The following is a 27944-nucleotide window of genomic DNA, read 5'->3' on the forward strand; positions in this document are numbered from 1 at the left end:
TATGTCAAGAAACTTCAACCTGAAAAGCTCGAACCCAAATCAGAAAAATGCGTCTTCATAGGATACCCTAAGGAAACCATTTGGTATACTTTCTGCCTCAGATCCGAAGGCAAGATCTTTGTTGCCAAGAACGGGTCCTTTCTGGAGAAAGAGTTTCTCTCGAAAGAAGTAAGTGGGAGGAAAGTAGAACTTGATGAAGTACTGCCTCTTGAACCGGAAAGTAGCGCAGCTCAGGAAGATGTTCCTGTGGTGCCTGCACCGACTAGAGAGGAAGTTAATGATGATGATCAAGGTACTTCCAATCAAGTTGCTATTGAACTTCGTAGGTCCATAAGAACATGTTCCACACTAAAATGATATGGCAACCCTATCCTAAAAATCATGAAACATATAAAGGATGAGCCAATGCACCTATCTAGCGGCCGTGGCCACGTCTCCTTTTTTGCGTCTATTAACAGTGGGAGAAAGGGATAAGCCCCGAGCGATCCGTTTGGCTCCACTCCTCTCTCTTTCCCTTTTCCTCTGCCTCGTGCTCTTCTTTCCTCGCCGCCGCCACCCCAACCTAGGCGGCTCCTCTCCTCGTCGAACCAGCAGCCTCCTCTCCATCTTCACGCGCAGCCTCCTTCCCACCGGGCTTCGCCTCTTCGGGCGGCGGGACGCAGTGGCTCTATTGATGGCAGATGGGGCGACAACGGCGACGCTCCTCGTCGCCCATGGCGGTCGGCGGCGCTCTGGCCGTGGAGGCCTGCTCCTCATGCTCCTCCTCTACCCGCTCCACCTCTCCGCGGCCGCGCCCGAGTCCGAGTGCGCCAAGTTCGCCGGCCCGCGCGCGCACCTGCGCTGGCTCCGCTTCATCCGGCCCGTGCCGCGCTGCGTTCGCCGCGTCGCCTCCTCCTGCGCTACGCCGGCTCCGCCGCCCCCGACCACGCCCCTGCGCATGCCGCTGCAGCACCCCCGCGCGATCGTCGGCTCGCTCCGGCCGGCTCCGCCTCTGCCCGGGGCCGGGTGCTCCTCTCCTCGCGCGCCCTCGCGGTCGCAAGAGGCGGATATGTACGGAGGATCCACGAGCTTGGTGCCATCCATCCCGTCCGGCGACGCTCACCCCCTCTTCTCCAACGTGTCTGTGATCTATTCACTTGCGTCTTCACTGCCTCAAGTGCGCAGGTGATTCTGCAAACCCCTCTCTAATTTCTCTCTCTCTCTCTCTCTCCCTCTCTTGATTCGGTTGTTGCGTTGCAAGAAATATTATTGTGCAGAGGTGGCTGCAGCCATGCACATCTGTTTTTGAGGCTGCAGATGCGACCACCAGTTGTTTGTATAAATGCTCAAGGAGGACTGCTCTGGAGAGGACAACACGTGTGTTTGAAAGAGAGGGATGGAAAAGAGGGGGCTGGAGTAAGAGAAGAGGAAGGAGTGGAGCCACATGTTATTTCTTTGTCATCGACGTCATCCCACCATTATAGAGACTTTCTTGGATGACATGCCTCCCATACTCTCGCCCCTTGTGCTCCATCTGTGTTGGTACCCTTTCATGGTTTCTTGTCTCCTCTTCTTTCATGATTCATTCATTTCAAATACTAATTCAGGTTGTTATACTAATTTGATTGATGTGGATGGTGTAATAATTCAGGTCGTGCATGATGGTGTGCTGATTTCCTTGATGCCTCATCAGGTTTCACTTTTTTGATACATTGATTGGTTACCAATTTGATGCAAATAGCCAAAATGAATGGATATTACTTGTGGTCAGACTAAATTTTCCATGTTCTTTGTGTGTGATTATGCTCAAGTTTTGGAAGAATTGGGCTAAGGGGTGATTGTGCTCAGGTTTTGATGCAGGTTCTTTTGAATTCTGAAACTTTGGTTTGGTATGACAGACAATGCTATTAATATTTGAACAGACAATATAGTTACTAGAGTCACTTCATAGTTCATACTAACACGCAAACTCATTTTGTATTGCAGTGAGATTCAGACAATTTTAGGAAACACATGGAAAGGAGTCCAAATGGGCTCGGCGTACATGGTTTTCAGTTAACATGTCCTATTTTTGCAGTGAGTGATCGACGAGGGAAGCACAAGGAAAAGAGCAAGCCATGAAAGATGCAGTGATTGATGGATTGGGCAACTTGTTCCTGCTAGTTTCTCTATTGGCAAAGAACAAAATCCTATTAATTATTTTTTGTGTATGCATAATGTATAGTTAATCAATTGGCTGTGTATGGTGACATTAGTAATGACCTTGACAGTTACAAGTGAAAGGTCATTCTCAGACCGAAAAAGCAGCTGCGTTGCGCGAATCCCAGATCTTGTAATGACCTCGAACTGTATTTACACCGGCTTAGAGACCCCTCAGCTGGTGAATCGGTTGTCCATGGTGCGTCAGCCATGAAAGATGCAGAAGAAAAATCATGTGAGTTCCTCTAATTTTCTTCCATATTTTTTCTCCCTTGGGTATATATAAATACTGCACAAAAGTTAATTTCTTTACTTCTGGACCATGTCTAATTTTGGGGAAAAGAGAGGGATTTGAGAGAAATAGGCAACATGAAGAGCTTTGTTTTGTCTCTTTGCGTTTTCAACCGCATGTCCGCATCTAATTTTGGAGAAAAGAGAGAGGAATTTGAGAGAGATAGACAATCTGAAGGGATGTTGTGGCTACATCATCCTTGTAGTCACAAGGGATACTTTTTGTGGTATGATTTCTTTGCATGTTGATAAAATCACACACACACACCAGGTTTAGGTTGCTTTTCTTATGTAGATTTGTGTTGCTCTCTTGTTCTGAGGTTCTTCAGTTTTACTTTGTAGGTTGATAAAAGCACACACACTCACCAGGTTCATCAGGTTGCTGTGAGTGTGGCCATCATGGCTATCCCAGGAGCAGGTTCAGCTTCTGTACATCCATTTTTTCGGCTACTTTGCATCTTTCAGATATGCAATTACATATGATGTTAGTTCCCTTCTGCCATACGATGTACTGCTACTTCTTCTCAGATGTGTTGGTTTCTGCAGGTCCATTGGTTGCTTCATTTTCAGCTATATGATAGCTCGGGCATGCTCACCAGTTGTTCCGTTAAAATGACAAAACCGACTGAATTTTATCTCTTATATGTGTTACTAAATACTAGAGGTGATTATTTTCTTTCGGGGGATTACAGTTTTATAAGCTTTATGCCTTTTGAGACTTTGAGGTCCAAACTAATTAGTCTTTGAGATCTCAATGCTTCTATATAGATATAATTAGTATTTCTCACAATGAGCATCTCCGAAGCTGCAGCCTATGCTAAAAGTAGTGCTTATAGCCGTAGTAGGCGATACATCATTAGAACTAATGTGTGACACTTATTTTGCAACAACAACATCCAAGTTTTTCAACATTTTACAATCTTACTAATGTGTGCCGCCAAGTTTCTCTATTTTAGATGGTTCTGTCTTTTTACTTCTGAAAATGGGTGTGTGTTCTATTTAGCTAACTGTAATTCATTGTTGTAGTCGAAGATGTTCCCAGGCTACCATCTGGTTTAGAACTCTACAATTCACATCAATACTGAATTTGTTTTGCAACTGAATTTGCATATTATTTCCAATATTGCATCTCATTGCACTTTGAAGATACACCGGACAATATTCCATAGAAAAAACATGAACTTTAATATCTGAGTGATTAGTGTGCTTTGTATATCTGATGTATCGGGGAACTCTAATATCTGAGTTATATATATGGTTGTCTGGCAAGATTGGTTTTCACCTATCTAGCTCCTCAGCTCAAGGTTTTTAAGATGATACATTTCTTGATACATCAACTACCCATAAACATACCTCATGTTTTCTTAAAGGACAACTGATATCTCAATCAGCTCACCCTTTTCTGCCAAAAACCTATCATCATGTTCCTTACAATAAGTTATGCTTCTGTTTGTACATTTGCAGCTTATGGTGCTGCATCTTTGGTTCTTTTTATTCAATTCAGAGCAGGTGACAATGCCTTATATTGATTGTTCTGGATAGGTATTTAGTCGTAAGAGATATCACCTATGTGTCTCCAGAAAAGCAAAAACAACAATTCACTGTTGATTTACTTTGCTATGATTGCTCCCATTAGATTGTCCTTAAATCATGTGCAAAACTGAAGTATTGTGTTGGCTGACTGTCAGCCTGACAAATGAGATGGGATGATGATGCAGAGTGCTAAAAGGCCTAATGGGTTATCTCCTTGGTAGATTAAGTTTGTTGGATTGATTTCAGGCCGTTGAAAATAGATGACACTATGCCTCCCCCAATTACATGTGTTGCTTCCAAGTAGGACCCATTTGCAAGTAAGAAAGTAATAATGAATTTTCTACTCTTTGTTCTCTGCTGAACTTTCTTTTCTCTTGCCATTTTGTATGGTAGTCTTCCATAGAATTTTGTGATATCTACCTGACTCCACAAGGTCATGCAACATTAAGAATTGCTGGGTTTGAAAAATGCAGGATGGAATTTATTGTTAATTAATTATCTCTATCTGAAGCAAGACATTTTTAGTACACTGTTGAATAGAGTTGATGTATTAGCATGAGTAACATTGCGGCATTCTAAGGGTTGGTGCTAGAACCCCACCTAGAAACCACTGTTTTTCCAGCAACTATGTGGTTCATATGTTGATGGGAGGAGAACCAGGAGGTAGTGCAATATCCTTATTAGTTATACTCAGGGATGCAAAATCTTCATCTGATGATTCCACCCCTTTACATGACACTAGCTACCGCACAGTAGAAAGTGTCTCGCCGATGCTCTTTACGACACCAAATGACCGATTAATGACTGCACTCATAGAGAACATAACAAGGTATTTTAGGAAGTGCTTGGACCAGGTTCAAATTTTTGACAGTCTTAGGCACATTTTTTACAGTGTTGGTTTCAAGTTTTTTTCTGACATAGTTAAGACTTTCTAAAATGCAGTCTTGAACTACACGTGCTTTGTACAAAGCTTGTTTAGTTCTCTAAAATCTGCACATGTTAGATACAGTTTGAGAGAACATGTGCAGATTTGTGAGAACTAAAAAAACTTTGTCCAGAACATGTCCATTGATAGTAAGATTGTTTGTGATAATGAAAGGAGACAATGCGTTTGATATAGCTTGTCATGAGATAATGAAACAATAGTGTTTATTTGGTCACCAGCAAGATGATGATGTGAAACGAACGGCTATTTGCGCCTTTCAGAGTTTCTACCATTTAATAGTTTCCCATAACAAAATATTTGCTAATAGTTAGACGACCTTGTGATTTTTGTTCCTATGGGTAAACAGATATAAGGTTAATCGCGTAAGCATAGCTTGAGCAAAAGCACATGAGTTAGCTTCTGGATTGGTAGCTAAAAATGAGATACTTATGGTTGTTGATGCCTTCCTTTTTTGTAGTAACATCCATGTGTCCAGCATATGTAGAACATTAGACTTTTCTTGGCTGATTGTTGTAGTTCGTTCTCAAGGTTTGGAAATCTTTAGCTATATTCCTTGTCTCATGCAAGCAGGAGCAATATCTTCTTTATGCTGTGTGCCGCCAAGTTTCTCTATTTTAGATGGTTGTGTCTTTTCGCTTCTAAAAAGGGATATGTATTTTATTAATCTGACTATAGTTTGTGGTAGGTACATGCTGAAAGATGTTCTGAGGCTAGCACCTGTTTAGAAGTTTTGCAATTCACAACAATACCTCATAATTGTGATTTGATGTCCAGAATGTCAATTGAAGAATATGAGTCTATAAACTGAACTGCATTGTATTTTGTAATATATCCTTATATATGGTGCTTGTGGCGTTTTTTTCGTAATTATAAGTTTTTAGAACAATTCGCCTTCTATCACTTGCGACCTAGACCATCTTTTTCTGGACTAATTGATTCTAGTTTATTTATATTTGTAAAAACCTCATTGATTCAGGTTTCTTTATATTTGTTCAGGTTTCGGTCAACGGAAACAGGACTGTTGTATGCACTTCTTTTACGAAGATGTACTTGGTGTTGCTTGGTAGGGAGAAATGAAGTGTGTGCCTCATTCTGAATTCTATCGAGAAGCAACTATTTTAGTTATATGTTAATTTCTAGGGCACACGAGGTCAGCTTAAATATGGAAGTCTGCTGATAGTGTTCCCACGCTTATGCTTCATCCAGGGGAGTGTGCTGACAGTGGATGATTTTTTTTTTTGTATAATTGGTTTGGACATCATAAGTACATACTACTCCCTTCTTCCCAAAATTCTTGTCTTAGATTCGTCTAGATTGGGATGTATCTAATACTAAAAGGCGACTCGATATCTAAGACATGTATTTTTGGACGGAGGGAGTATTTCAGTACAATTTAGGCTATGGCAGTGTGTTGGATCCCTATGCTTCATTTAGTATACGCCCTCCCTCCTCGCCTTTTGTCTTGCTTCTCAATCAATACCTGGGTAATTATGGGGGAATGTAGCCTCTTCTCTGGTCAAACTATCGGTCCTTGTTGGGTGTATCCTTCTTAATCACCACCTGGGTAATCAATTAATTAGTACATGATCATACATGTTGATCTCCTATATTCTCAGTGCCTGGGAAATGATGCATGCATGCATGCATGCTCTCAAGTTTAGATAAGCTAAAACCCCTATTATATTCAGATATTTTGTTATCCTGTGGTGTACACGCAATTTTAGCATTACCTAACCAGCATACAACATCAGTTACTATCACCGTTATATATCTCACAACAAATTGAAAGATGCATAGACACATGTAGAATCATACACTGCACTTGCTTACAATGTCTTCCTCTGTTGTCGGCAAACTCAAAACCCTTGTCAATTTTTCTGTTTTCTCATAAACGTCACTTGCTTACAATGTCTTCCTATTTGTTCTCAGTCCGCCATGATGAAAAATGTTAGGATCCCAATAAAAGTGCTTCTCGATGCTATGATGCAACAACTTGGCCTACCAAATGTAGTGTAGTCAACTCAACACAAAAGGCAACGGCCATTGGTCTTGACGCAACGATTCAGTTCTATCCATCTAAGGAGCAACTACGCAATGGTCTTCCAAAGTACTCCCTCCGCCCTTAAATTTTTGTCTTAGATTTGTCTAAATACGGATGTATCAAATCACTTTTTAGTATTAGATACATCCGTATCTAGACTAATCTAAGACAAGAATTTTGAGACGGAGGAAGTAACTCAAAGCCGTAGAAGATCCACTGGCACATGAAGCTCTTAAATGCATGATAGCCCCTTACAGCAAGGTCTTGCAAAACCACAACTATGGTAAGTTGCAGTTGAACAAAAAAAATCTTTACAACACGAGCTCAAAGAAAAATAAGGGATAATAGATTATCTAAGCAGCAACTGGTGTAGTGGTCTGGGTAGAGATCACACAATGCCCGAAGACAACAACCTCATAACACCCACCATTTTATATACCGATGGCACGTGCAGACTCTACTGATATTCCTCACTACTCACCATGAGCAAATGATCAAAGCTATCTATTTGATGCATCTCTACATATGTATCTTACTCCCTCCGTTACTAAATGTAAGTCTTTGTAAAGATTTTACTATAAACCGCATACGGATGTATATAGATGCATGTAAATATGTATGTATCGACTTTATACCTAAATATCTATTTACTTGTGCTCCAATCAGTACCTACATATTTTAACATGCATGGTTTGAATGCTTGGTTTGCCCTCGCCCTTTGCGCCATGGGCGCAACAACTAAGTCTTGGCTGGAATACCTCACCTCGCGGCTTGCCGCTCCTCTGTAATTGTGCTCTATATATATCATGTGACTAGAATCAAGGTTAGTGTTTTCTTTTGGTGCCCATTTTCTACTTATTTCCAGATCTTTGTGTTTCGATGCGATCCCACATGCTAATACGAAGTTTCTCATGCTACATGGCTTTTCTGGGAGCAAAATCTGATACAGTCTGCACTTCCATGCTTTGGGTAAGGCATTATTAATCTTTTTCTGCCTTTTTAACAGAACTAAAATTTTCATCATATGATCTCTTTTTTCCTGATGGCTGATGCTCGGAAATATAGCATATGACAAGCAGACAGGTAAAGAGGTTGAAGTTGGATTAGCAGGGCATGGTCCACTAGCCAATTCTTTATCTCTACTAGGTGGCGTCGAGTGACTTTGTTAAGCAGACATTTGACCTTCGCATTATGATGTTAATTTTCATAAATGCAGAAATAGGTTGATCTGTTAATTCGCACTGGAATTTCGGTTAATCCGTTCCTGGTCTCTTGCTATATTTGCATAACGTTGCAGGCCGTATTGTTCTTGATGATAAGGCCATTCTCGAGGCGATTGTACCAGCAGATGAACGTATTCCTGGGCGAGTTGTTATGGCTTCAGCTGATCTGGCTTGTGGGCTGGTGGTCAGGTATTAAGGTATGTATGATATTGGAGCAAAAAGTCAACCATCTTTTCTTCTTTATACACCACTTACATATCAAATCTGAAGTTAAATCAAAGTGTAAATATTCATATGGGCTACAAGACCTTTCTTGTTTATCTTTTAAGTTGGTACACGGATAGCGACCTTAGGGTGACTTTTCTGCTTAATTACTTGCATAAAGTTAGATCGCATGCCTTTGGATGATCCACAATTTAATCTGGCATGATGATGGGATTACCTAGCACCTTGCATTGACTTTTATCAAAAGGCAATGCTAAGTGTTGGTTGGGTTGATCACATCACAATCAAGACCATCAGTTAGCATATACCAGATGATTAAAGTCAACATGCTTTTTCAAAGTGGTTAAAGTCTGAATAGACAAGATGGCTCCTAACATTTAGCATTTCTAAAATTTGCCTTTTTTAGTTAGATCTAAAATGCAGAGAAGCAAGGTTTATTTTCCTGGAGCTCCTCCCCGGCCTCTCCTTCTCTCTTTTTTCCTCTCGCTCTAGGGTTAGGATTTCATCATCTTTAAGAGAAAAAACAGCCCAAGTGTAACTGAATTCCTCTCTCTTCTTTGCAGGATCTAATTCTCGATTCTTGCTTCGGTCTGAACTGTGCGATTTATGTTTCGTCAGAGGTGAGATTGGGTTGGTTTCTCTGTTGATGACTATGTTATCCCAAATGATCCCTTTATTTTTTTGCATGTTTCAGGTTTCTGTACTAACCATCGTTAAATAAGGTGAGGTATGTACTTTAGCAAACTAGGCAACACTCAGCTCTACATTCCTGTTTTTTTTTGGGAAAAATAATAATTAGCAATACAGCTCCTAACTTGCATATGCTTCGTTTGTACATTTGAGTTACTGAAACTGTGGGTCCTCACCTGATGATCAGGAAGTATGGCGGTTGAGATGCAAATAAACAGACATAATCTGTATAGTCTTACGCTTAGTTCGTATAGTCGTAGGCTTAGTTTATTTATTTACTTCAATGGCGCCATTTGAATTGGTTGACCGTAGTTATCTGTTTCTGGAATTAGCATTATTTCATGAGTGATGAATGGTTGTGCCATGATTTCACATGTCCACACTTCCACTTCAACTTGTGTGATTTTATTATTGGGCATTTATGAAACTCATTGTCAATTCTGTTGTACAGGGTACCTGAGCTACTTATGCTTTGCTAGACAATGAGGGTATGTAGATAGCATGTATGGTTTTTATATTATTTTGCGCAGGTTGAGATGCATCACATGATGTTTTCCTTTTACATTTATGGGTATTACAGAGTCCTTTCTTTTTCCACTAGGGGCAGTAGCAGTGCCATTTGATTCGAAGGACAAAGAGTTGATTACAAAGGGGTAGCATTCAGGATATATACACACAAGAGTATAAAACCAAATTATATGATGTAATTGACCACTATTTCTGTTAACTTCTCCTGTACACAATGTTCACAAGTTCATGTATTAAGTACATTTTATTATGTCACTTGTGTTTACTCCCTTTTTAATGCAAGTTTACAGCTACTCGGAGTTTCTAATTGCAGAATCAACTATCTTGACCTAACGACGATCTAATTTGTGGCATTATTACCTTAAGAAAATATTTCCATTTAATTTCCTTTTTATATAGGGGTATAAGTTCTTACCAAATGTACTCAAATATACAATTATTGAAAAAATGCAAATATTTTCAACACGGACGTGGTTTAAAACGGGTCTTTGCGCCATTTGGCGCAACTGGTCATCTAGTGTTGTTAGACAACGGTGAACCTTCAAACTATGAAGAAGCAATGGCGGGCCCGAACTCCAACAAATGGCTTGAAGCCATGCAATTCGAGATAGGATCCATGTATGAAAACAACGTATGGACTTTGACATACTTGCCCGATGATTGGTGAGCGATAGAAAATAAATGGATCTTTAAAAAGAAGACGGACGCGGATGGTAATGTTACCATCTATAAAGCTCGACTTGTCGCTAAGGGTTACCGACAAGTTCAAGGGATTGACTACGATGAGACCTTCTCACCCGTAGCGAAGCTGAAGTCCGTCCGAACCATGTTAGCAATTGCCGCATTCTATGATTATGAGATATGGCAAATGGACGTCAAAACGGCATTCCTTAACAGCTTTCTTAAGGAAGAATTGTATATGATGCAGCCAGAAGGTTTTGTCGATCCTAAGAATGCTAACAAGGTATGCAAGCTCCAGTGCTCCATCTATGGGCTGGTGCAAGCATCTCGGAGTTGGAACATTTGCTTTGATGAAATGATCAAAACGTTTGGGTTTATGCAGACTTATGGAAAAGCCTGCGTTTACAAGAAAGTAAGTGGGAGCTCTGTAGCATTTCTCATATTATATGTGGATGACATACTGTTGATGGGAAATGATATATAACTTTTGGACAGCATAAAGGCCTACCTGAATAAGTGTTTTTCAATGAAGGACCTTGGAGAAGCTGCTTACATATTAGGCATCAAGATCTATAGAGATAGATCGAGACGCCTCATAGGTCTTTCACAAAGCACATACCTTGATAAGATATTGAAGAAGTTCAATATGGATCAGTCCAAGAAGGGGTTCTTGCCTGTGTTGCAAGGGGTGAAATTGAGCTCGGCTCAATGCCCGACCACGACAGAAGATAGAGAAAAGATGAGTGTTATCCCCTATGCCTCGGCCATAGGGTCTATTATGTATGCCATGCTGTGTACCAGACCTGATGTAAACCTTGTCGTAAGTTTGGTAGCAAGGTACCAAAGTAATCCTGGCATGAAACACTGGACAACAGTCAAGAATATCCTGAAGTACTTGAAAAGGACTAAGGATATGTTTCTCGTTTATGGAGGTGACGAAGAGCTCGTCGTAAAGGGTTACGTCGATGCTAGCTTCGACACAGATCTGGATGACTCCAAGTCACAAACCGGATACATGTATATTTTGAATGGTGGGGTAGTAAGCTGGTGTAGTAGCAACCAAAGCGTCGTAGCGGGATGTACATGTGAAGTGGAGTACATGGCAGCCTCGGAGGCAGCGCATGAAGCAATCTGGATGAAGGAGTTCATTACCGACCTAGGAGTGATTCCCAATGCATCGGGCCCGATGACCCTCTTCTGTGACAACACTGGAGCTATTGCCCTTGCCAAGGAGCCCAGGTTTCACAAGAATTCCAGGCACATCAAGCGTCGCTTCAACTCCATTCATGAAAATGTTCAAGATGGAGACATAGATATTTTCAAAGTGCATACGGATCTGAATGTCGCAGATCCGTTGACCAAACCTCTTCCGCGAGCAAAACATGATCAACACCAGAACTCTATGGGTGTTCGATTCATCACAGTGTAACTAGATTATTGACTCTAGAGGCAATAATAAAATGGTTATTATTATATTTCCTTATCCATGATAATTTGTTTATTGTTCATGCTATAATTGTATTGACCAAAAACTGTAATACATGTGTGAATACATAGAACACAACATGTCCCTAGTGAGCCTCTAGTTGACTAGCTCGTTGATCAACAAATGGTCATGGTTTCCTGACTATGGCATTGGATGTCATTGATAACGGGATCACATCATTAGGAGAATGATGTGATGGACAAGACCCAATCCTAAGCATAGCGCAAGATCGTGTAGTTCGTTTGCTAAAGCTTTTCTAATGTCAAGTATCATTTCCTTAGACCATGAGATTGTGTAACTCCCGAATACAGTAGGAGTGCTTTGGGTGTACCAAACATCACAACGTAACTGGGTGACTATAAAGGTGCACTACAGGTATCTCCAAAAGTGTCTATTGGGTTGGCACGAATCGAGACTGGGATTTGTCACTCCGTATGACAGAGAGGTATCTCTGGGCCCACTCGGTAATGCATCATCATAATGAGCTCAATGTGACCAAGTAGTTGGTCACAGGATCATGCATTACAGAATGAGTAAAGTGACTTGCCGGTAACGAGATTGCACGAGGTATTGGGATACCGACGATCGAATCTCGGGCAAGTAACGTACCGATTGACAAAGGGAATTGTATACGGGATTACTTGAATCCTCGACATCGTGGTTCATCCGATGAGATCATCGTGGAACATGTGGGAGCCAACATGGGTATCCAGATCCTGCCATTGGTTATTGGCCAGAGAGCTGTCTCGGTCATGTCTGCATGATTCCCGAACACGTATGGTCTACACACTTAAGGTTCGATGCCGCTAGGGTTATAAGGAAGATTTGTATGTGATTACTGAATGTTGTTCGGAGTCCCATATGAGATCTCGGACGTCACGAGGAGTTCCGGAATGGTCCGGAGGTGAAGATTTATATATGGGAAGTCATCATACGGTCACCGGAAATATTTGGGGGTATACCGGTATTGTACCGGGACCACCGGAGGGGTTCCGGGGGTCCACCGGGAGGGTCCACCTGCCCTGGAGGGCCTTATGGGCTGTAGGTGGAAGGGAACCAGCCCTAAGTGGGCTGGGTGCCATCCCCCCTAGGGCCCATGCGCCTAGGGTTGGGGAGGGGACCCTAAAGGGGGCGCCCCCCTTGCTTGGGGGGCAAGCCCCCTTGAGGGAGTCCTGGATTAGGGGGTGTCCGGATGGCCGGACTATGACCTTTGGCCGGACTCCCGAACTATGAAGATACAAGATTGAAGACTCCGTCCCGTGTCCGGATGGGACTTTCCTTGGCGTGGAAGGCAAGCTTGGCGATACGATATGAAGATCTCCTCCCATTGTAACCGACTCTGTGTAACCCTAGCCCTCTCCGGTGTCTATATAAACCGGAGAGTTTTAGTCCGTAGGACGAACAACAATCATACCATAGGCTAGATTCTAGGGTTTAGCCACTCCGATCTCGTGGTAGATCTACTCTTGTATTACCCATATCATCAATATTAATCAAGCAGGAGTATGGTTTTACCTCCATCGAGAGGGCCCGAACCTGGGTAGAAACATCGTGTCCCTTGTCTCCTGTTACCATCCGCCTAGACGCACAGTTCGGGACCCCCTACCCGAGATCCGCCGGTTTTGACACCGACACCCCTCCCCCTTGGCCGCCGCCCCCCTCTAGATCTCATTTATACCCCTTCCCCCTATAAATAGAGGGGTGGAGGGAGGGCCGCAGCACCACATCCAAGGCTCAGCCCCTCCCCTCCCCAACACCTCTCCTCCTCCGCGTGAGCTTGGCGAAGCCCTGCCGGAGAACTGCCAATCCATCACCACCACACCGTCGTGCTGCTGTTGGAGCCATCTTCCTCAACCCCTCCCTCCTCCTTGCTGGATTAAGGTGCGGGAGACGTCACCGGGCTGCACGTGTGTTGAACGCGGAGGTGCCATTGTTCGGCGCTTAGATCGGAATCCTCCGTGATCTGAATCGCATCGAGTACGACTCCTTCATCCACATTCTTGCAACGCTTCCATCTCGCGATCTTCAAGGGTATGAATATGCACTCCCCTCTCTCTCTCGTTGCTAGTTACTCTATAGATTGATCTTGGTGATGCGTAGAATTTTTTTTAATTTCTGCAACGATCCCCAACATATCTTTGATGAAGTGGTTGCCATCAAAGAGATGCGCTAACCTTAGAACAACAAACGGGGTTTCACCTTTGTTCACCTTTGGAACGCCCTTTAAAAATTGAACTTCCCATCTAGTCTTTTCCTTTTCGAATTTTTCACCAAGTAATATTTCGTATACTTCTTTAAACCTGGGTACCTGGGAATTGCATTTTGTTTTTGTTTTAGAGAGACATGTAGTGTAATTTGTAAAACTGAAAGATGGTGTTATTTTCAATTCTTACTAGTTTGTCTTTATGGTTGTTTTATTTGTTATGCTTCTTTTCTTTGTTGGCTTCATTGATTTCCATCTCAGCAATTTGCTTACTTAGTTTGCGATCATGCACGTGGTGAACTCGTTGATTTTTCAGGTATTTTTACCTCTTCAATTCTTCGAGAGAGGTTTCTTCAGGCTCGATGATTTGAAGCTTCCTTCTATATTTGTCGAGCACTAATAGTGTGTATCGGTCTTCATTTTCAAGTGGCATGAATACCTGCGGTAGAAAAGTCTTATTGTTAGAGGAGAGTTTAGAATATAGTATTCTGTGTGGAATGCTTATTTTTATTTTGTTGTATGGATAACGCTATTACCATTTTTGCTGTTTTGAGCTTCTCTGATTGACATTTCTTAAGGAACAAAGGAACCAAGATATCCTTCTCTTGTGTGAAATCATCTCTGAAGTTCGCCATTGATTTTTTTATCCTTTAAACCCAGAATATGCTGCGGGCAACAAATAAAAAACGATAAGAACGAGTTAGAAAAGAATAGATCGGTATCAAGAGATTATACAATCGTTGCAAAAAGATTAGTTTATATGATCATTGTGGATTTTTTTTTAAAATTACCTCTGCAAAGCTTGGGCCTAATAATAGTCTATGTCTTTTGTATCTAGTTTGGTTGCTGCTTTCCCATACTTCTGCTAACTCATCGAGCACCTTCTTTTCCATTCCTTGACGTTTTTCTTGTTTGCAGGCCCAAATATTTTCTTTAGGTTTGATCCAGTGAGAGTTGTGTTGTTGCTCTGTGATTGATCTCTCGAGAATACTACTTTTCTGCTTACAGGCAAAATTGTAGATGAAAATTTTGTTGAGTAAGTCATTAACAAGCAAGCTGATAAACAAGAATTCATGGTTCTTTCTAGTTTCCTGCCTTATTTGTGTGATGATTGCCGACTAACTTAAAATAGTTTCAGTTGCAAAAGGAACCAAGTCACCTTTTGAATTTGGCCTGCCACGTGTCACTCATGACTATGTCGTAGAGCTCGTTCGCCTTATGCACATGTTTAAACGAATGTCGGTGTTGCGGGTATTTGTTGGTGGTCCCTGATTGATGCTGGTTTTTTTCGTCTCGCTATGTCAAAACAAATAAAAAATTATGGCTGTTGTTTCTAAAAGATATATTTGAAGCTCCTGTCATGTTGACTGATGGTAAAAATGAAAATAGTTATATTACCTTTCATGGGCGAAAAAAGGTTTGTAGTCTCTGGTTTCAAAACCTTGATTTTTTCACGAAGTTGATGGTGCTTTATTTGGTTGGTTTTACTGAATATGAGTGTGAATACATACTCTGGTTTCCATTCGGCATCCACCTTGCTGGGCTGCATGCATGTCAAAATGTATGTTTTATAGTTACTGTTGTCCACCATTGTGAATAAACTAATTACGATAATAAAGGAATCAAGTTATTTGACGTGTTTGTACTGGTAACTTACATGACCAGTTCTTTCCCATTCCAGTATTTCGCAAATTGGGCCGTGAAGTATCCGCATTGTGTTCCTTCTTGCTTTGGTGTGCAGACCCTGTGAGGCCTTTCTGCTATCCTTCCCAGTCTGGTTCATTCTTGTGTTTTAGTTGGTGGTACTTGTTCATCAGCACGGACATCCTCCTCATCTGTGATTGCATTTTGGTTTTGTTGTTTGGGTGCGGCATTGATAAAAGTAAGAGTATCATACTATCACGAGGAAAAGAATAAACCAATGTACAAAAAATATGTACCAGTTCTGCTCGATGCACATGGTGTTTACTCCAAGACAAATCAGCGTAGTTTACATAGTTCAGTGAGTCAAGAATGTCAATGCTATCTCTGTAGTTGTTCATTACATAGAGCGTGTAGTGGCTGTCTGTGTGATGAGTTATCATGATCTACGTTGAGAGAGGAGATCGTTGTTGATGTAAAAATTGAATTTCATTTAATTGTTGAAGCTGAAGGAGAATAAGTCATTTATTCAATAATAGTTCTGAACTTACCATCTTCGAATGCAGGTTGTTTTTACCTCGCATGAGTTGTTCAAATTCTTGTAGTGCATTGTCCTCGTTGAATTCTGATAGCTCTCCTCTATTATAATTGAGACCGAGCACCATCTTCAAGAAAGAGAGTGAGTGGTTTTAGTTAAATATTATACCATAGTAATGACAGTGGTGTTTTTGTGGGCTAGGTATGCATACATTTGCGAATTCTGCAGGGAGTACAGTTGTGACGTCTAGGTTGAACTGTTCCTATTCTGTCCATTTGTCCAGTAACGCATTTAGCATGGAGCCCTCCATTTGTGTATCTCCTTTCCTTGCTTGTTCAATGAAGGATTTTCCTGAAATGTAGCCTTTGCCTTTTGAGCTTTTATATAGCTGTTCTCTGCAAGCGAGGAGGGTTTAGAAGTAGTTGAGTGAATGGTTAGTTGGATCTTAGAGAATGTGCAACTCTCTGTAATCGTTTCGATGGAACAAGGAGAATCTGCTTACTGTCCGCATTCTTTCTGTCCTTGTCGGCTCATCAGATATCTATAGAGTTGCATGACCTTTTCTTTGTAAATGAAATCTCCTAGAACAAGTGTTGCAGCGTTGACTTTCTTAAGTTCCTTGCTTACTTTCTTGAATGGCCTCTTAGTCGAGATTATGTTTGCTGAGCTGATCTCACATGATTGAATCGTCGAGGGTTTTGGGGAACTTGTCTGCACTCTTGCAAGATGCCTTGCCTTTTTCTTGTTGTGACCTAACTACGCTTGCTCGTTAAGCTGCCTAGGTGTTGGTGTTTCCTTTTGTGTGTTGTTGTTTTTGATGCTCGGTTCTACTGAGAGTACAGCATCGCGTTTCCTCTTTTGAAGTATCTTTTCTACCAAGTCCTTCTCTTTCTGCTTATTTTCTTCTTGTGCATGTTCTGCCTCGGGTGATGTTCCTGATATGCGATCTTCGCCAACAGGGTTCATGTTCTGTTTGGAAAGCCGTTGTTGGCGAGTTGGTACGCTGTTTGTCCTGTTATCCACTTCTAAAGGAGAGCGTGTTATGCCTTTGGTGTTTTTATCTGGGGGTGGTCTGTCTGGTTCAGTTGGTGGATTTTTCTATTCGTCTTCCTTTTGTAAATCAGTGTCTGGCTGCGCGTGTTGTTCCGTCTGTAAACCAGTATCTGTCTGGGCATGTTCTTCCATGAGTGCTTCTTCAGACACCTTGGTGGTATAGTTGCTGCTCACATGATAATCTTCTTTCTCCTCATCACTTCTTGTGTCATTAATGTCAATAAGTTTTATCTCTTGAGTGCTCGTCCCAATGTGCTCGGGAGTTGGAGGAATCTCTTCTTGAATTATGTCACAATGTATTCGTTGCATTTCTCTGTCTTCCATATCGATTTCACAGTTTAGCATATCTGTTAAAATAAAAAATAAAACTTATTGGTGTGTCTCTGAAAATTAGATAAGTACAATTTTACTTTGTTGTCTTTAGAAAGAGAAACATGTGGTGTAGTTGATTAATGACAGCGCGGCCGTATCTCTGTATTGGCTGATTATTCGATAGAGAATTTTCTTCCTCAACTCTGGGACTTGTTCTTCTGTTAGTAACACTGTTTCTCCACTGTCGGTGTAGTGCTTTGCGTTCATGAACATATAGAACGCACAATACAGTCTGCAGGAAGAAGAATGATTGGTTATTGTCGCTGTCCAAAGATGGTTGGGCAGCTTAGGTGAAGTTGTCCTAACGTCCTATGTTTTTTATGGATTGCATTAATAATTTAATTGTTACAGTGAGTAAGGAAAAGGAGAAAGGTTTGTAGTGCTTACGCTTCTCCCTATAGTGGCACCTGCATTTTGACCTTTTCGAAATGGTCAATACTACTTGGAGACAGTTGGAGCAATTTGCTTATTTTCTTCCATATCCTCTTTACTCTGCTTGTTATTGTGTTGAAGTAATCCATTGTGCCTGGATATTCATCTGTTAAAGAGCCAGGGAGTTCAAAGCGCTCTTTTTTCATGTTAATTGTAACAATGAAGTAGTGGCCCACATGTCCTTCATGAACAGGCCCGCCTATGCAAACTGGTAGAAAGAACTGCAAAATGCAAAATAAATAAATAAGGGATCCTTCTTGGATTTAGTCATGATTTGTTGATTGTTAGACGGAATTGTATTGCCGAGATTGTATCTCTTATCCATAACATGAGATGTGCTTACCATGTCGAAATCTTGTAGTTGCTCTCCTTCTTGCACATCAAGGAATCTTTTAAGCCTTTTAGGCATTGTCTTGTCTCTGACGTGTGCCTCGTCTTTATTTTTCAACTCCAATGGATCTTCATGGTTGGCCGTGTGTATTGATGCCTGCTTGTTTTGTCACATGTACGTAAAAGAAATTTGTAAATTCAATTGTACATAAAGGTTGATTGATCGATAGAGTGATGTTCATTGTTGAAACTTGAGCTTTACTTATGGTGTTGTATGTTGATAGAATCTTTCTCTTTATGCCCCTGAGTTGCTTTTTCATTATCTGTAGCATGACTGCCATGGTTTCGCTGTGCACTGTCTCTCCAATGCTGAAGCTTTGTGCCATGTGGCTGACCGTTACTGTTGACGTCTCTGTATTTATTAAAATTTCGTGCTTGCAACATATATATATATATATATATATATATATATTTACAGGTATACATATAAATGTTTAAGGGAGGAAATCATTGGAAGAAAATAATTCTTTGGTGGTAACATGAACTTACCCTTTGTCCTTATTCGTTGCCATGACGTTGTTGTACAGGCGTTCGATCTCTTCATCTTTTGTGCCTTCTTCGATGGCCAGGTTTTGTAAGATCAACTGTTCACATTCTGTTTGAGTGCTATCCTAGGTTACCGTCGTGTTTGTGGCGGCAACATCTTTTACAGCACAATGTTTCTTGTCTGATGGTGCGGCCTTTTTCTTGTTGTTGCTGACTCTCTCTCTGGAATGTTTGCTGCATGGTTTTCCAATGCACTGTGGCCCTTTGCTCCTTTGCTTGTGTCTGCGTGCGTGTCTTGTTGAGGTTTCTGCGTTATCGTGCAAAAGCGTGGTTAATAAATAAATAAATATGCTCGTTACTTTCATTGTAGTTTAGTGTCCGTTCCCTAAGAAAAATACTCAAATTTTTAGTGTGTCTTTGAACTTTTTTATTGTAGCTTCACCTTTTCAGTCATTTCTGCCGGTGCTGCCTCTTCGACCTTTTCTTCGGTGAGTGGAGGTTTTTGGACCTCCTCTGGATCTTTTTCGTGTTGTTCATCCATGGTGTCGTCGTTTTTGTCTTGTGGCTGTTGAGACATAGAGGTAGGTAAATGAGATTGCATTTGTGACTTTGTTCACTCAAATTTCTAATTTCCTTAAAAGCAGGTTATCTCACTTCACCTTTTTGATCTTTTGCGTCGACGTTGCCATCCCTGTTATTTCTTTCCCAGACAGCGAAGGTTTTCTGGCTTGGTCTACGACGGTTAGGCTGTCCATTGTTGGAAGAACATATTCTGCTTGTTCCATTCCCTTGTGTTGTTGTGTTTGTTGGTCTTGAATATTGGTGCTCTCCTCTGTTTCTTGCATCTGCCGGAACGCAAAAAGTAATTAAAATGTGTATGGGTTTCTTTCTAGTGGATGCATTTTTTTATATGCTATAGAAAGAGGTTTTGTAGCTTGACCTCTAAGTTCAATCTCTGTAGTGTCATGCCTATCACTTCTTCTCTGTCTTCTGGAGTTTTTGCACATTGTCGAGCGGTAGCAGCACTTTCTATCGCTTCTTGCGGCACATCTTCTGCTTCATTTGTTTCTTTTTTCTGTTCAATCAAAAAATGTAATTAAAGTTTGGAATTCATTTGTGCACGCATAACTTTTTTGTTTTAACGTTGTAGGAGCAGGTGCGTGTAGCTTTACCTCGTTGGTCTTTGATGCTGGTGGCATCTCTTCTTGGTTGTGTTTGTCACGTGAAGACTACTCTTTGGTCGGTGTACTGGGTACCATTTTAGTCACCATTTGCCCTTGTTTTTTGGTTTGTTCTGTTTGTACTCCTTGCTCTTCTTTGGCATGCTCGTCCTCGTTTGTTTCCTGCGTTTTATGAAAAAGGAAAAGCATGATTCATTGCTTGTAATTCTTGTATTACTGTGACAGGTTGTACTTAGCAGTACATTTCTTATAAATTTTGGAAAAATGGTTCTTGTTGAATTTTACCTTTGCGCCGGTGGTTGGGATATCCGTCTGTCCGTCCACTTTTTCTTTGCTTTGTATGCCAGCCTTGGGTGTGTCACCAGGTGGAGTGTCTGAGGCTTTCTCCCGTGTATTGTTCATCTGAAATGCTCTTGTGCTGAAAAGCTCTTCTATATCAACTTTCTGTTTTGCATGGGCATCCTCTTCTCTTTGTTGTGCTTGTAATACCTGATAGATGAAACAATATGAGTTGACGTTATTTCGGCAAAGTGGGTTTGGAAGTTTTACCTCTTCTTTGTTGTTTTCTTCTTGTTTTTCTGCCATGTTGTTAACGGTCGATGCTAGATCAGCCCGTGCCTCGTTTGCGGGAGCGTCGATATGATACTTGTTCGGCTGAGTGTATATTTTCTTGCAGATTTGTCAGTTAACTCAAGACCGTTTCTAGTTTAGAGAGAAGAGACTTTTTAGAAAGAAGAGACTGTTTTTTATACTCACGTCTTTGCTGCCACCGATCATGTTCGTCACTTGTACTGCTCCTGTTGACGCTCTTGAGGGAGCATTATCTGTTGTTGGGTTGCTTGTTCTATTGCTTCCATCTTCTTGCTTGATGTTCTTGTCGACATGCTACCGTTGGCTTTTATGTTTTGGTGGTGTTCTGTTTCCGTGTCCCTGACATAATCAAAGATAGATTTTTTAAGTTCAAGCTTGAAAGCATCGCTTTCGAGTCACATGGATGATGTATTTGTTCTCATTTACCTGTTTCTCATCATGATTCTCTGCTTCTGCAGCTACTTTTTACCTTGTTCTTGCTGTCCTTCGGCACTTGTTGTGTTGGTTGATACATGCTCCTTGCTTTGCTCTTTTTGCACCTTGTTATGTTCTTTTGTCTCCCTCTGGCTAATTCTTGAGGTCTGTGTTCTTGATTTTGTTATTCTTTTCTTCCCTTCATGTTTGTTTTGTTGGTCTTGTTCTTCCTTCTTTCTTTTTCTCCTCCCTCCTAGTTCTGCTGCGGCTATGACTTCTTTCGTGTGGTTGCCATGTACAAGTGCAGCTGTGGCTCCTGCGTCTGCTCGATCCTACAACTTGAGGGTCGTCTCTTCTGGTAAGCTCACTCTGCAAACAATGTCCTAAAATTCTCTAAGTTGTTCGAGAGAATCAACCAGGGCCGTTGTTTGTTGCACCACTGAGTTCTTCATTCTTTCATCTAATTCCTCCTCTTGTTCGCTGCATTGGTGTCCATCCCTGGTCGTTATTCTGGGTATCTATTTTGTTTCGTCGAGTACTTGTTTCAACATTTCTTCTATCCTTCCTAATATTTCATATGATCCTGTGCTGGTGCCTGTGACTGGTTCCTTGCTTCCACTCATGCTGACATGTGCTTCCTCCTGGTGCTTGGTTGGAGGTGGTAGTAGCTTGGTCGTCTGCTGGTGCTCCTGTTGTTGTGTTGGTATCATCTGTATTGAATAGGAAGGTGTTGCTGTGCTGACATAGAAGATCCTATATGTTGTTCCTTTCCATGTCTGCATTGTTTCGGCAGAATGGAATTGGTTAGACTCGAAACCGTTTTTATAAGGGATAATGCATATATATTCAATAAGGCTATACCTTTATCTTGCCAAATTCATAGTCATCTGGTCGTGCTTTTCCGCCCCTTTTCATGTCTGCTCTAGCTATTTTCTTTAGGTCACTCTCTTTTAGGTGGTTTGCTCGCAGTAATGATGTCTTGTCCATTGTCTTGGCAATCTTGTGCATTTCTTTTGTGTCGGTTGGCAACAGCAGGCAGTCGAGGTACATTATTACTGGTCCCTGTGCCAAACCATTGAGATGCTTTTTGTTCTTTTCTCCCTGAGGCAACAGCCTGTGCTTCTGCCATATCTTGGCTCCTTCCTTAATACGTTCGACGATTACCTGGCAGAAATCCATCTTTGCCATTTCTGGATAGTCCAAGTCCTTGACCATAATGGCTTGTTTGCTGAAGGTAGGGGAGGTTGTTCCACAGACAACATTGTGGAAAAAAAATAAGGAAAAATATTTTAACTGATTTCCTGTTTGATTGTTCATCATCTTCTTTCACCAATTTTTCTAGTTCTTTAAACAGATCGTCATGATGGAAATCCATTTTCTTGAGGCCAAGTTCCGTGACCAGTTCGCTCATTGTATAGGTGGAAATCCGTGGCCTTGGTGCTGACTTTTGCATACCGTTTGGGTATTCAAACACCTTGTGGATGCCTTCCTTTGTTATTATGATTTCTTTTTGCTGATCAGCTTCACCGAACGTTATTGTCATGCTTTCTGTGTCCAGGTTGTCGTAGATGTGTGTTGCAAGCGGTTTGCAGATGGAGCGCTTTATTTGGCATTCCTCTATGCTTCCAAACCCGGTTATCCTAACATCTTGCCGGTGTGATTCTTCAAGTAATTTCCATGCTCTATTGACCTGATCAAATGCTGCTCTTGCCTTGATTTCACATTTGTCCTTATTTGTTGTTGCCTCCTGTTCATCATCCGTTGGTGCTGCCAATTGTTTTCCACTTGTCTTTCTCCTCTTTGTGCGTTTCTTTCTTGGTTTTACCTGTTGAGAAAAAGAGGGTTTTGTTATGGAGGATGGTTTGGTTTTCATGGGTGAAAAGCGGTAGCAAAAATCTGTAGAGAAAATGTGTTTTACACAAAGTTTGAGAAAGCGCTAGGCGTTAATTATGCGTTTGGCCACCTACTTGCGCTTTTCTAGCTTAGGCGTGATTAGGCGCAATTAGGCGCAATTATGCGTTTTCTATATAATTGTACGGATATGGGCAAAAAAGAGCAGTTTGACATAAAAAAGTGCTAGAATGTAAACTGGAGGTACAATTATAAGTTTATAACCTTGTTCTCTCTCCAATATGTTGCCCCTGCCTCTTTGTATGTTGTCCTCTGATCGTCTCCCTCCAATGCATTGTGCAACAGCTAAATACATCATAGAGAAGATGACAAGATGTTAGCAGCAGCAACCAACAAGCAAGGAGCAAGCAAAGCATTATATATCAGATTCATCATTCATATATGTAAAATGTAATGTAATAGGCAGAACATATCACAAGTTCACAACTTGAATGAGCAATCAAAGCAAACTAGCAAAGTAGCAAACAAGCAATGTAATAGGTAGAACATATCACAAGTTCACAACTTCACAAGCAAGCATATTACATAACAAATAAAAGTCTTAAACTTGCTTAGTGCTACCAAACCAAAGTACCACGGCCACGATCCACAATAGTCTCACCCGTGACCACTCCATCATAGTCTCTTACATAACAAATAACAAACAAAAGACAAATGCATGAATGCAAATGCATGATAACTTGATCACTTAATGGCATGATGCTGCCAACCATCATGCAATGAGCCAATGATCACTAGCTCAAATGCTCAATGCCTCTCAATCATCCTCATACTCAATCTCATCTTCATCCACTATCTCCTCATCATCATGATCGGATTCAAACTCCTCCTCCTCAAGGTCTCTCACTCTTGCACTCCTCCGAAGTTGGAGTTGCTCTTGTGCTCCCATTGCTTCACCAAGTAGATCCCATGATATCCCCGTACCCGGATGAACATCTCCATCCTCCTCATCAAGATAAACAACGCTTGCATAATCATCCCCTCCTTCAAATAGAAATCCTTGAGCTTCGGTAGCATCGGTGCTAATGAGCACATCCCATTTCTTCTTCTCTAGGAGCTTTTGTTTCCTAGACAACATCCTATTGTTGAACCTTATGAAGACCAAATTGTTGCATCGCTCCGTTGTGAGCCTATTTCTTCTCTTGGTATGTATCTACATATTAAACATCATTTTGCATGAGCATATTTAAAAACAAAAACGAGAGACAAATGAGGAGACAAAATTGAGAGAAGAGATAATACCGATTCAAATGCACTCCAGTTTCTTTCACAACCAGAAGAGCTAGAGGTCAGAGAGAGGATTCTCATAGCCATTTCTTTCAAATTTGGTGTTTCTCCTCCATAAAGCTTCCACCAACCAACTAGAAATCGGAGAACATATAGCAGTAGCAAGTTAGTAGTAGCAGCAGCAAAAAGCAGCAGTAGCATGGTAGCAGGCTAGCAGCAGCATCAAGGTAGCAGCAGCAGTAGCATGGTAGCAGGAAGCAAGCATCAATAGCAGCAGCAACAGCAAGAAACAAGCATCAATAGTAGCAGCAGCAGCAAGAAACAAGCATCAATACTTCAATAGCAGCAGCAAGAAAAGAGTAGCAACTAGTGGGCAGGAGCAAGCAAGTATACCGGGGCTGTAGCTTTTATTTTCACATGCTTTTGCAAGCTTCTTTCCAAAAGTTCCTTCTTTGTTTTCATATTTCAGAAACTCGTCATTGACAACCAGCATGCAAGTATCATGATCATTTGCATAGTATTGTTCAGCACACTCCTGAAATCCTTCATTTGCAGTGGTAAAGACGGAGCTATCTGCATAACTATAGTGTGGGTTCAACACATATGCGGCCATGTGCAGTGGAGAATCTAGCCTTCCATTCATCTTCTTTTCAACAATGCCCATAGTATCTTTGTAGTTCCTCTCCAAGTTGTTAAATGCCTCCTTCATCTCCCTCTTTGCATTCACCAACTCTCCATACAACCAAGCCATCGATGGCTTAATATCCCCATCAACCAAACGAAGTACTCTCACCAATGGCTCAAACACCTTTATGCATAGGAGCACACCTTTCCAAAAGTTTGCATCCATCACCGTTGCCGTTGCATCCTTGCCTTTCTTTGTTTTCACATTTTTCATATCTTCCCAAGCTCTTTCAACCACCATATACCTTAAAGCATCTTTCTTCTCCAACAAACTTTGCAATGTGAGAAAAGCGGAAGCAAATCTAGTCACCCCCGGCCTTATGATATCTCTCCTTTTTGTAGCAACCCTCATCAATGCCAAAGTCTTGTGATGCGCATAGATGAAGATGGTGAGGTTCTTTGCTTGATCAATTATTGTTTTGAATCTCTTGAGGCTGCCAATTCCTTGGAGCATTAAGTTGATAGTGTGAGTTGCACAAGAGCTCCAAAAGATCTTCGGCCTCTTCTCAAGCAACATTTTCTTGGCTCCCATGTTATTGGAAGCATTGTCCGTCACCACTTGCATCACATGCTCTGCCCCTACCTCCTCAATTGCGCTGTCCACTAGCTGAAATATGACTTCACTTGTATGTGACACATCAGATGTTTCCTTTGATTTGAGAAAACTTGTCCCCCCACTGCAATGCATGCACAAATTCATTATGCTCCTCCTCTTCATGTCCGTCCATGCATCTGTCATGATGGTGCACCCAAGCTTTATCTTCTCCTTCTCACGTTCATCTAACAAACTCTTGGTCCTTGCATATTCATCACTCAACAACTTCTCCCTAAGCTCATATTGAGTAGGAGGCTCATATCCAGGACCAAATTTGCCTATGGCCTCACACATTTGACAAAACTCATCATTGTCAAGAGCATTAAATGGTATGCCTACAAGCAAAGGAACAAAACCATGCAATCAAGCAATCATTTAAAGCACAAGCAAGCAAAGAAATGAAGGACTCCAGAATTACCATGTGAATACACCCATCTAGCAACATATGGTGAACATTGACCTCTTCTCTCCTTGAATAGTGCTTCATTCATACTTAGCTGCTTCAAGGCTTCCTCTTTGCTTGATTTACCATCAATAGGACGCACAAACTTGTCCATTGGTCCTAATTTGTTGGGCTCCGATGATGTGCTTCCAACACAAACAGATTCCCTACCATCCCTTGCTTCATTTAGGGCTGTAACATGCACATCAGCCCTCACTTCTGCCGTATGTTTTTTCTTTGCCACCTTCTTTGCCTCATATGCATCAAGAGATCTCTGGCATATTGCTTTAGCCTCCAGAGTTGATCTTAAACATGAAAGAACGCTTGAGGTGGTGCCTGTGATGTGTAGCTTGAAACGGTTAATTCCTCCGGTGCTAATATGGCCACAAAAGTCACACTTCACCCTCTCCTTGTTTGTGACATCACATAGTTTCCCATAGTTCCATCCAACATCATTGGATTTCCTCTTCAGAGCTATCGGCCTTTCGGACTCTGTTTGGGCGGTGGTGTTCTCTGATGTTGACATCCTATAACAACAAGTCAACAACACAAATTAGCAGCTAGTAGCCACAGACAGCAGCAACAGCTAGCATTAGCAACAAACAAGTAGCAGCAGCAGCCAGCATCAGCATCAACATCAACTAGCATCAGCAGCAAACAAGTAGTAGTAGGCTAGCAGCATCAAACAGCAGTAGCAGCTAGCAGCAGCAAATTAACAGCAACAGGCAACAGCACCAAGTACTACTACTTTTACTAGTAAACAACAACAGCACCAAGTACTACTTTTACTACTACTTTGTCTACTAGTAAACAGCACCACTAACTACCACTAGCAGCAGCTAACATCACTTCAGCGGCAACTAGTAGCACCAGCAAAGCAGCAACAGGCAGAAGCTAGCAGGAGAAGGTAGGATCGATGGGGATCTGGGGGCTCACCTGCCTGAAGAGAAGAAGACCAGGCCGCGAGATCCACGGCGGGATGAGGTCGAAGGCCAGCAACCGGAGGTGTGGGGGAGGGCCCGAGTAGGAGAGGCGCGAGGAGAAGCTTCAGATCCAGGGCGGAGGGCGTGCTGCTGCCGGCGGCGCGAGGAGAGTCTCGCGGCCCCAAGGAGAGTCCGGCGGCGCGAGGAATGGAGGAGAGGAGACCCTAACCCTAACACGGGCTCGATTTTGACCCTCTGCCTTTCATCCCGTGGCTCCCTGCCTCTTTAGCCCGATTCCCCGATGGATCCCCTCTCGTCGTTCTGCGCCATTAAGCGCCCGTTCCGCGCTGTTCCGCGCGCTTAAGCTCGCCTCAGCGAGAAAAGCGCTCCGCCTAGGCGCGCGTCGCGCCTTTACGAGCGCACATGGCCTATGCGAGGCGGTAGGCCAGCGCCTTGCGCGTAGGCACGCATAAGCGCTCGATTAAGCGCGCTTTCCCGAACTTTGGTTTTACATCATGGTTGTTGTCCTCTGCGGCGCCACCGTTGTCCCCTGCGGCGCCATCACCCTCTACACGAATGACATCATCATCATGTTTTGTGCCATCATCGTCGTGGGCAGCATCACGCTTTGACTCTTTGCTGGCATCATCCTCATCTTCTTCCAACCGTTGTCTTTTGTTTTTGTTCTTGGCTTTATTTAGTTCATTGTCGACGCGTGGAACTGCTGGCGGGAGTATCATTAGAGGACTTCACCGCTGCTGCTGCAAGGTAGCACCGTCGCTGATGAGTTGAGTTTTGTCCTTTCTCTTTTGTCTTTTTGCTCTAGGAGGAATGACATTCTTAGTTTCTGATTGCTCCTCTTTTCTGTTGCTAGTCACTTGCTTTTTGTTGCCCTCCCTGCTGGAAGCTAGTGCTGGCACTTTCTCGGGTGCTTCGTTGTCCATGTTCTGCTTCGTTCTTTTTTCTAACGGGTCAGGAGAGATGACTGGTTTTTCTGGATATGCACTATTAAGTTCAGACAAAATCGTTTCAATATCTC

At 42.0% G+C, this 27944-nt stretch overlaps 2 protein-coding genes and 1 long non-coding RNA gene across 24 annotated transcripts; 2 read left to right on the top strand and 1 right to left on the bottom strand.

The window, feature by feature from the left end:
- Positions 1-335: 335 nt before the first annotated feature.
- On the top strand, positions 336-6406 carry LOC119337915. 21 transcript variants are annotated; one of them, XM_037610180.1, is made up of 6 exons: positions 336-1164; positions 1241-1521; positions 1631-1672; positions 1791-2413; positions 2812-2887; positions 3016-6406. In XM_037610180.1, exons 1-2 carry the CDS (start codon positions 398-400, stop codon positions 1461-1463), a joined length of 990 nt encoding a protein of 329 aa, XP_037466077.1. In that variant the 5' UTR covers positions 336-397; the 3' UTR covers positions 1464-1521; positions 1631-1672; positions 1791-2413; positions 2812-2887; positions 3016-6406. The 21 variants fall into 21 exon arrangements, 20 of the variants coding, with proteins under 20 accessions (XP_037466077.1, XP_037466080.1, XP_037466069.1 ...); XM_037610183.1 differs by having other exon boundaries at positions 1241-1517; XM_037610182.1 differs by having other exon boundaries at positions 337-1164; positions 1257-1521.
- Positions 6407-7670: 1264 nt separating this feature from the next.
- Positions 7671-9904, top strand: LOC119341368. The gene is made up of 4 exons (XR_005165058.1): positions 7671-8409; positions 9001-9057; positions 9132-9615; positions 9729-9904. It is a non-coding gene; the product is annotated as an uncharacterized LOC119341368 (long non-coding RNA).
- Positions 9905-23517: 13613 nt separating this feature from the next.
- LOC119338421 lies at positions 23518-26235 on the bottom strand. Of its 2 annotated transcripts, XM_037610739.1 has the most exons (4): positions 25959-26235; positions 24655-25875; positions 24277-24395; positions 23518-24187 (listed from the first exon to the last, which is right to left on the bottom strand). In XM_037610739.1, the coding sequence occupies exons 1-4, from the start codon at positions 26095-26097 to the stop codon at positions 23792-23794; spliced, it is 1875 nt and encodes a 624-aa protein (XP_037466636.1). In that variant the 5' UTR covers positions 26098-26235; the 3' UTR covers positions 23518-23791. The 2 variants fall into 2 exon arrangements, with proteins under 2 accessions (XP_037466636.1, XP_037466637.1); XM_037610740.1 differs by lacking the exon at positions 24277-24395 and having other exon boundaries at positions 24050-24187.
- Between the last annotated feature and the right edge of the window lie 1709 nt (positions 26236-27944).

The sequence above is a fragment of the Triticum dicoccoides genome, chromosome 7B (assembly GCF_002162155.2).
Source record: "Triticum dicoccoides isolate Atlit2015 ecotype Zavitan chromosome 7B, WEW_v2.0, whole genome shotgun sequence".
Lineage (NCBI taxonomy): Eukaryota > Viridiplantae > Streptophyta > Magnoliopsida > Poales > Poaceae > Triticum > Triticum dicoccoides.

What these genes read in the sequence shown, in the direction of transcription:
- LOC119337915 (XM_037610172.1), top strand. Translation starts at nt 398, where the DNA reads ATGAGCCAATGCACCTATCTAGCGGCCGTGGCCACGTCTCCTTTTTTG. An exon ending in TCACTGCCTCAAGTGCGCAG is followed by an intron (nt 1,165 to 1,240) that starts GTGATTCTGCAA and finishes TTGCGTTGCAAG; the next exon opens with AAATATTATTGTGCAGAGGT.
- LOC119338421 (XM_037610739.1), bottom strand. Translation starts at nt 26,097, where the DNA reads ATGGACAAGTTTGTGCGTCCTATTGATGGTAAATCAAGCAAAGAGGAA. An exon ending in TAGATGGGTGTATTCACATG is followed by an intron (nt 25,876 to 25,958) that starts GTAATTCTGGAG and finishes CTTTGCTTGTAG; the next exon opens with GCATACCATTTAATGCTCTT. An exon ending in AAATAAAAGCTACAGCCCCG is followed by an intron (nt 24,396 to 24,654) that starts GTATACTTGCTT and finishes TCCGATTTCTAG; the next exon opens with TTGGTTGGTGGAAGCTTTAT.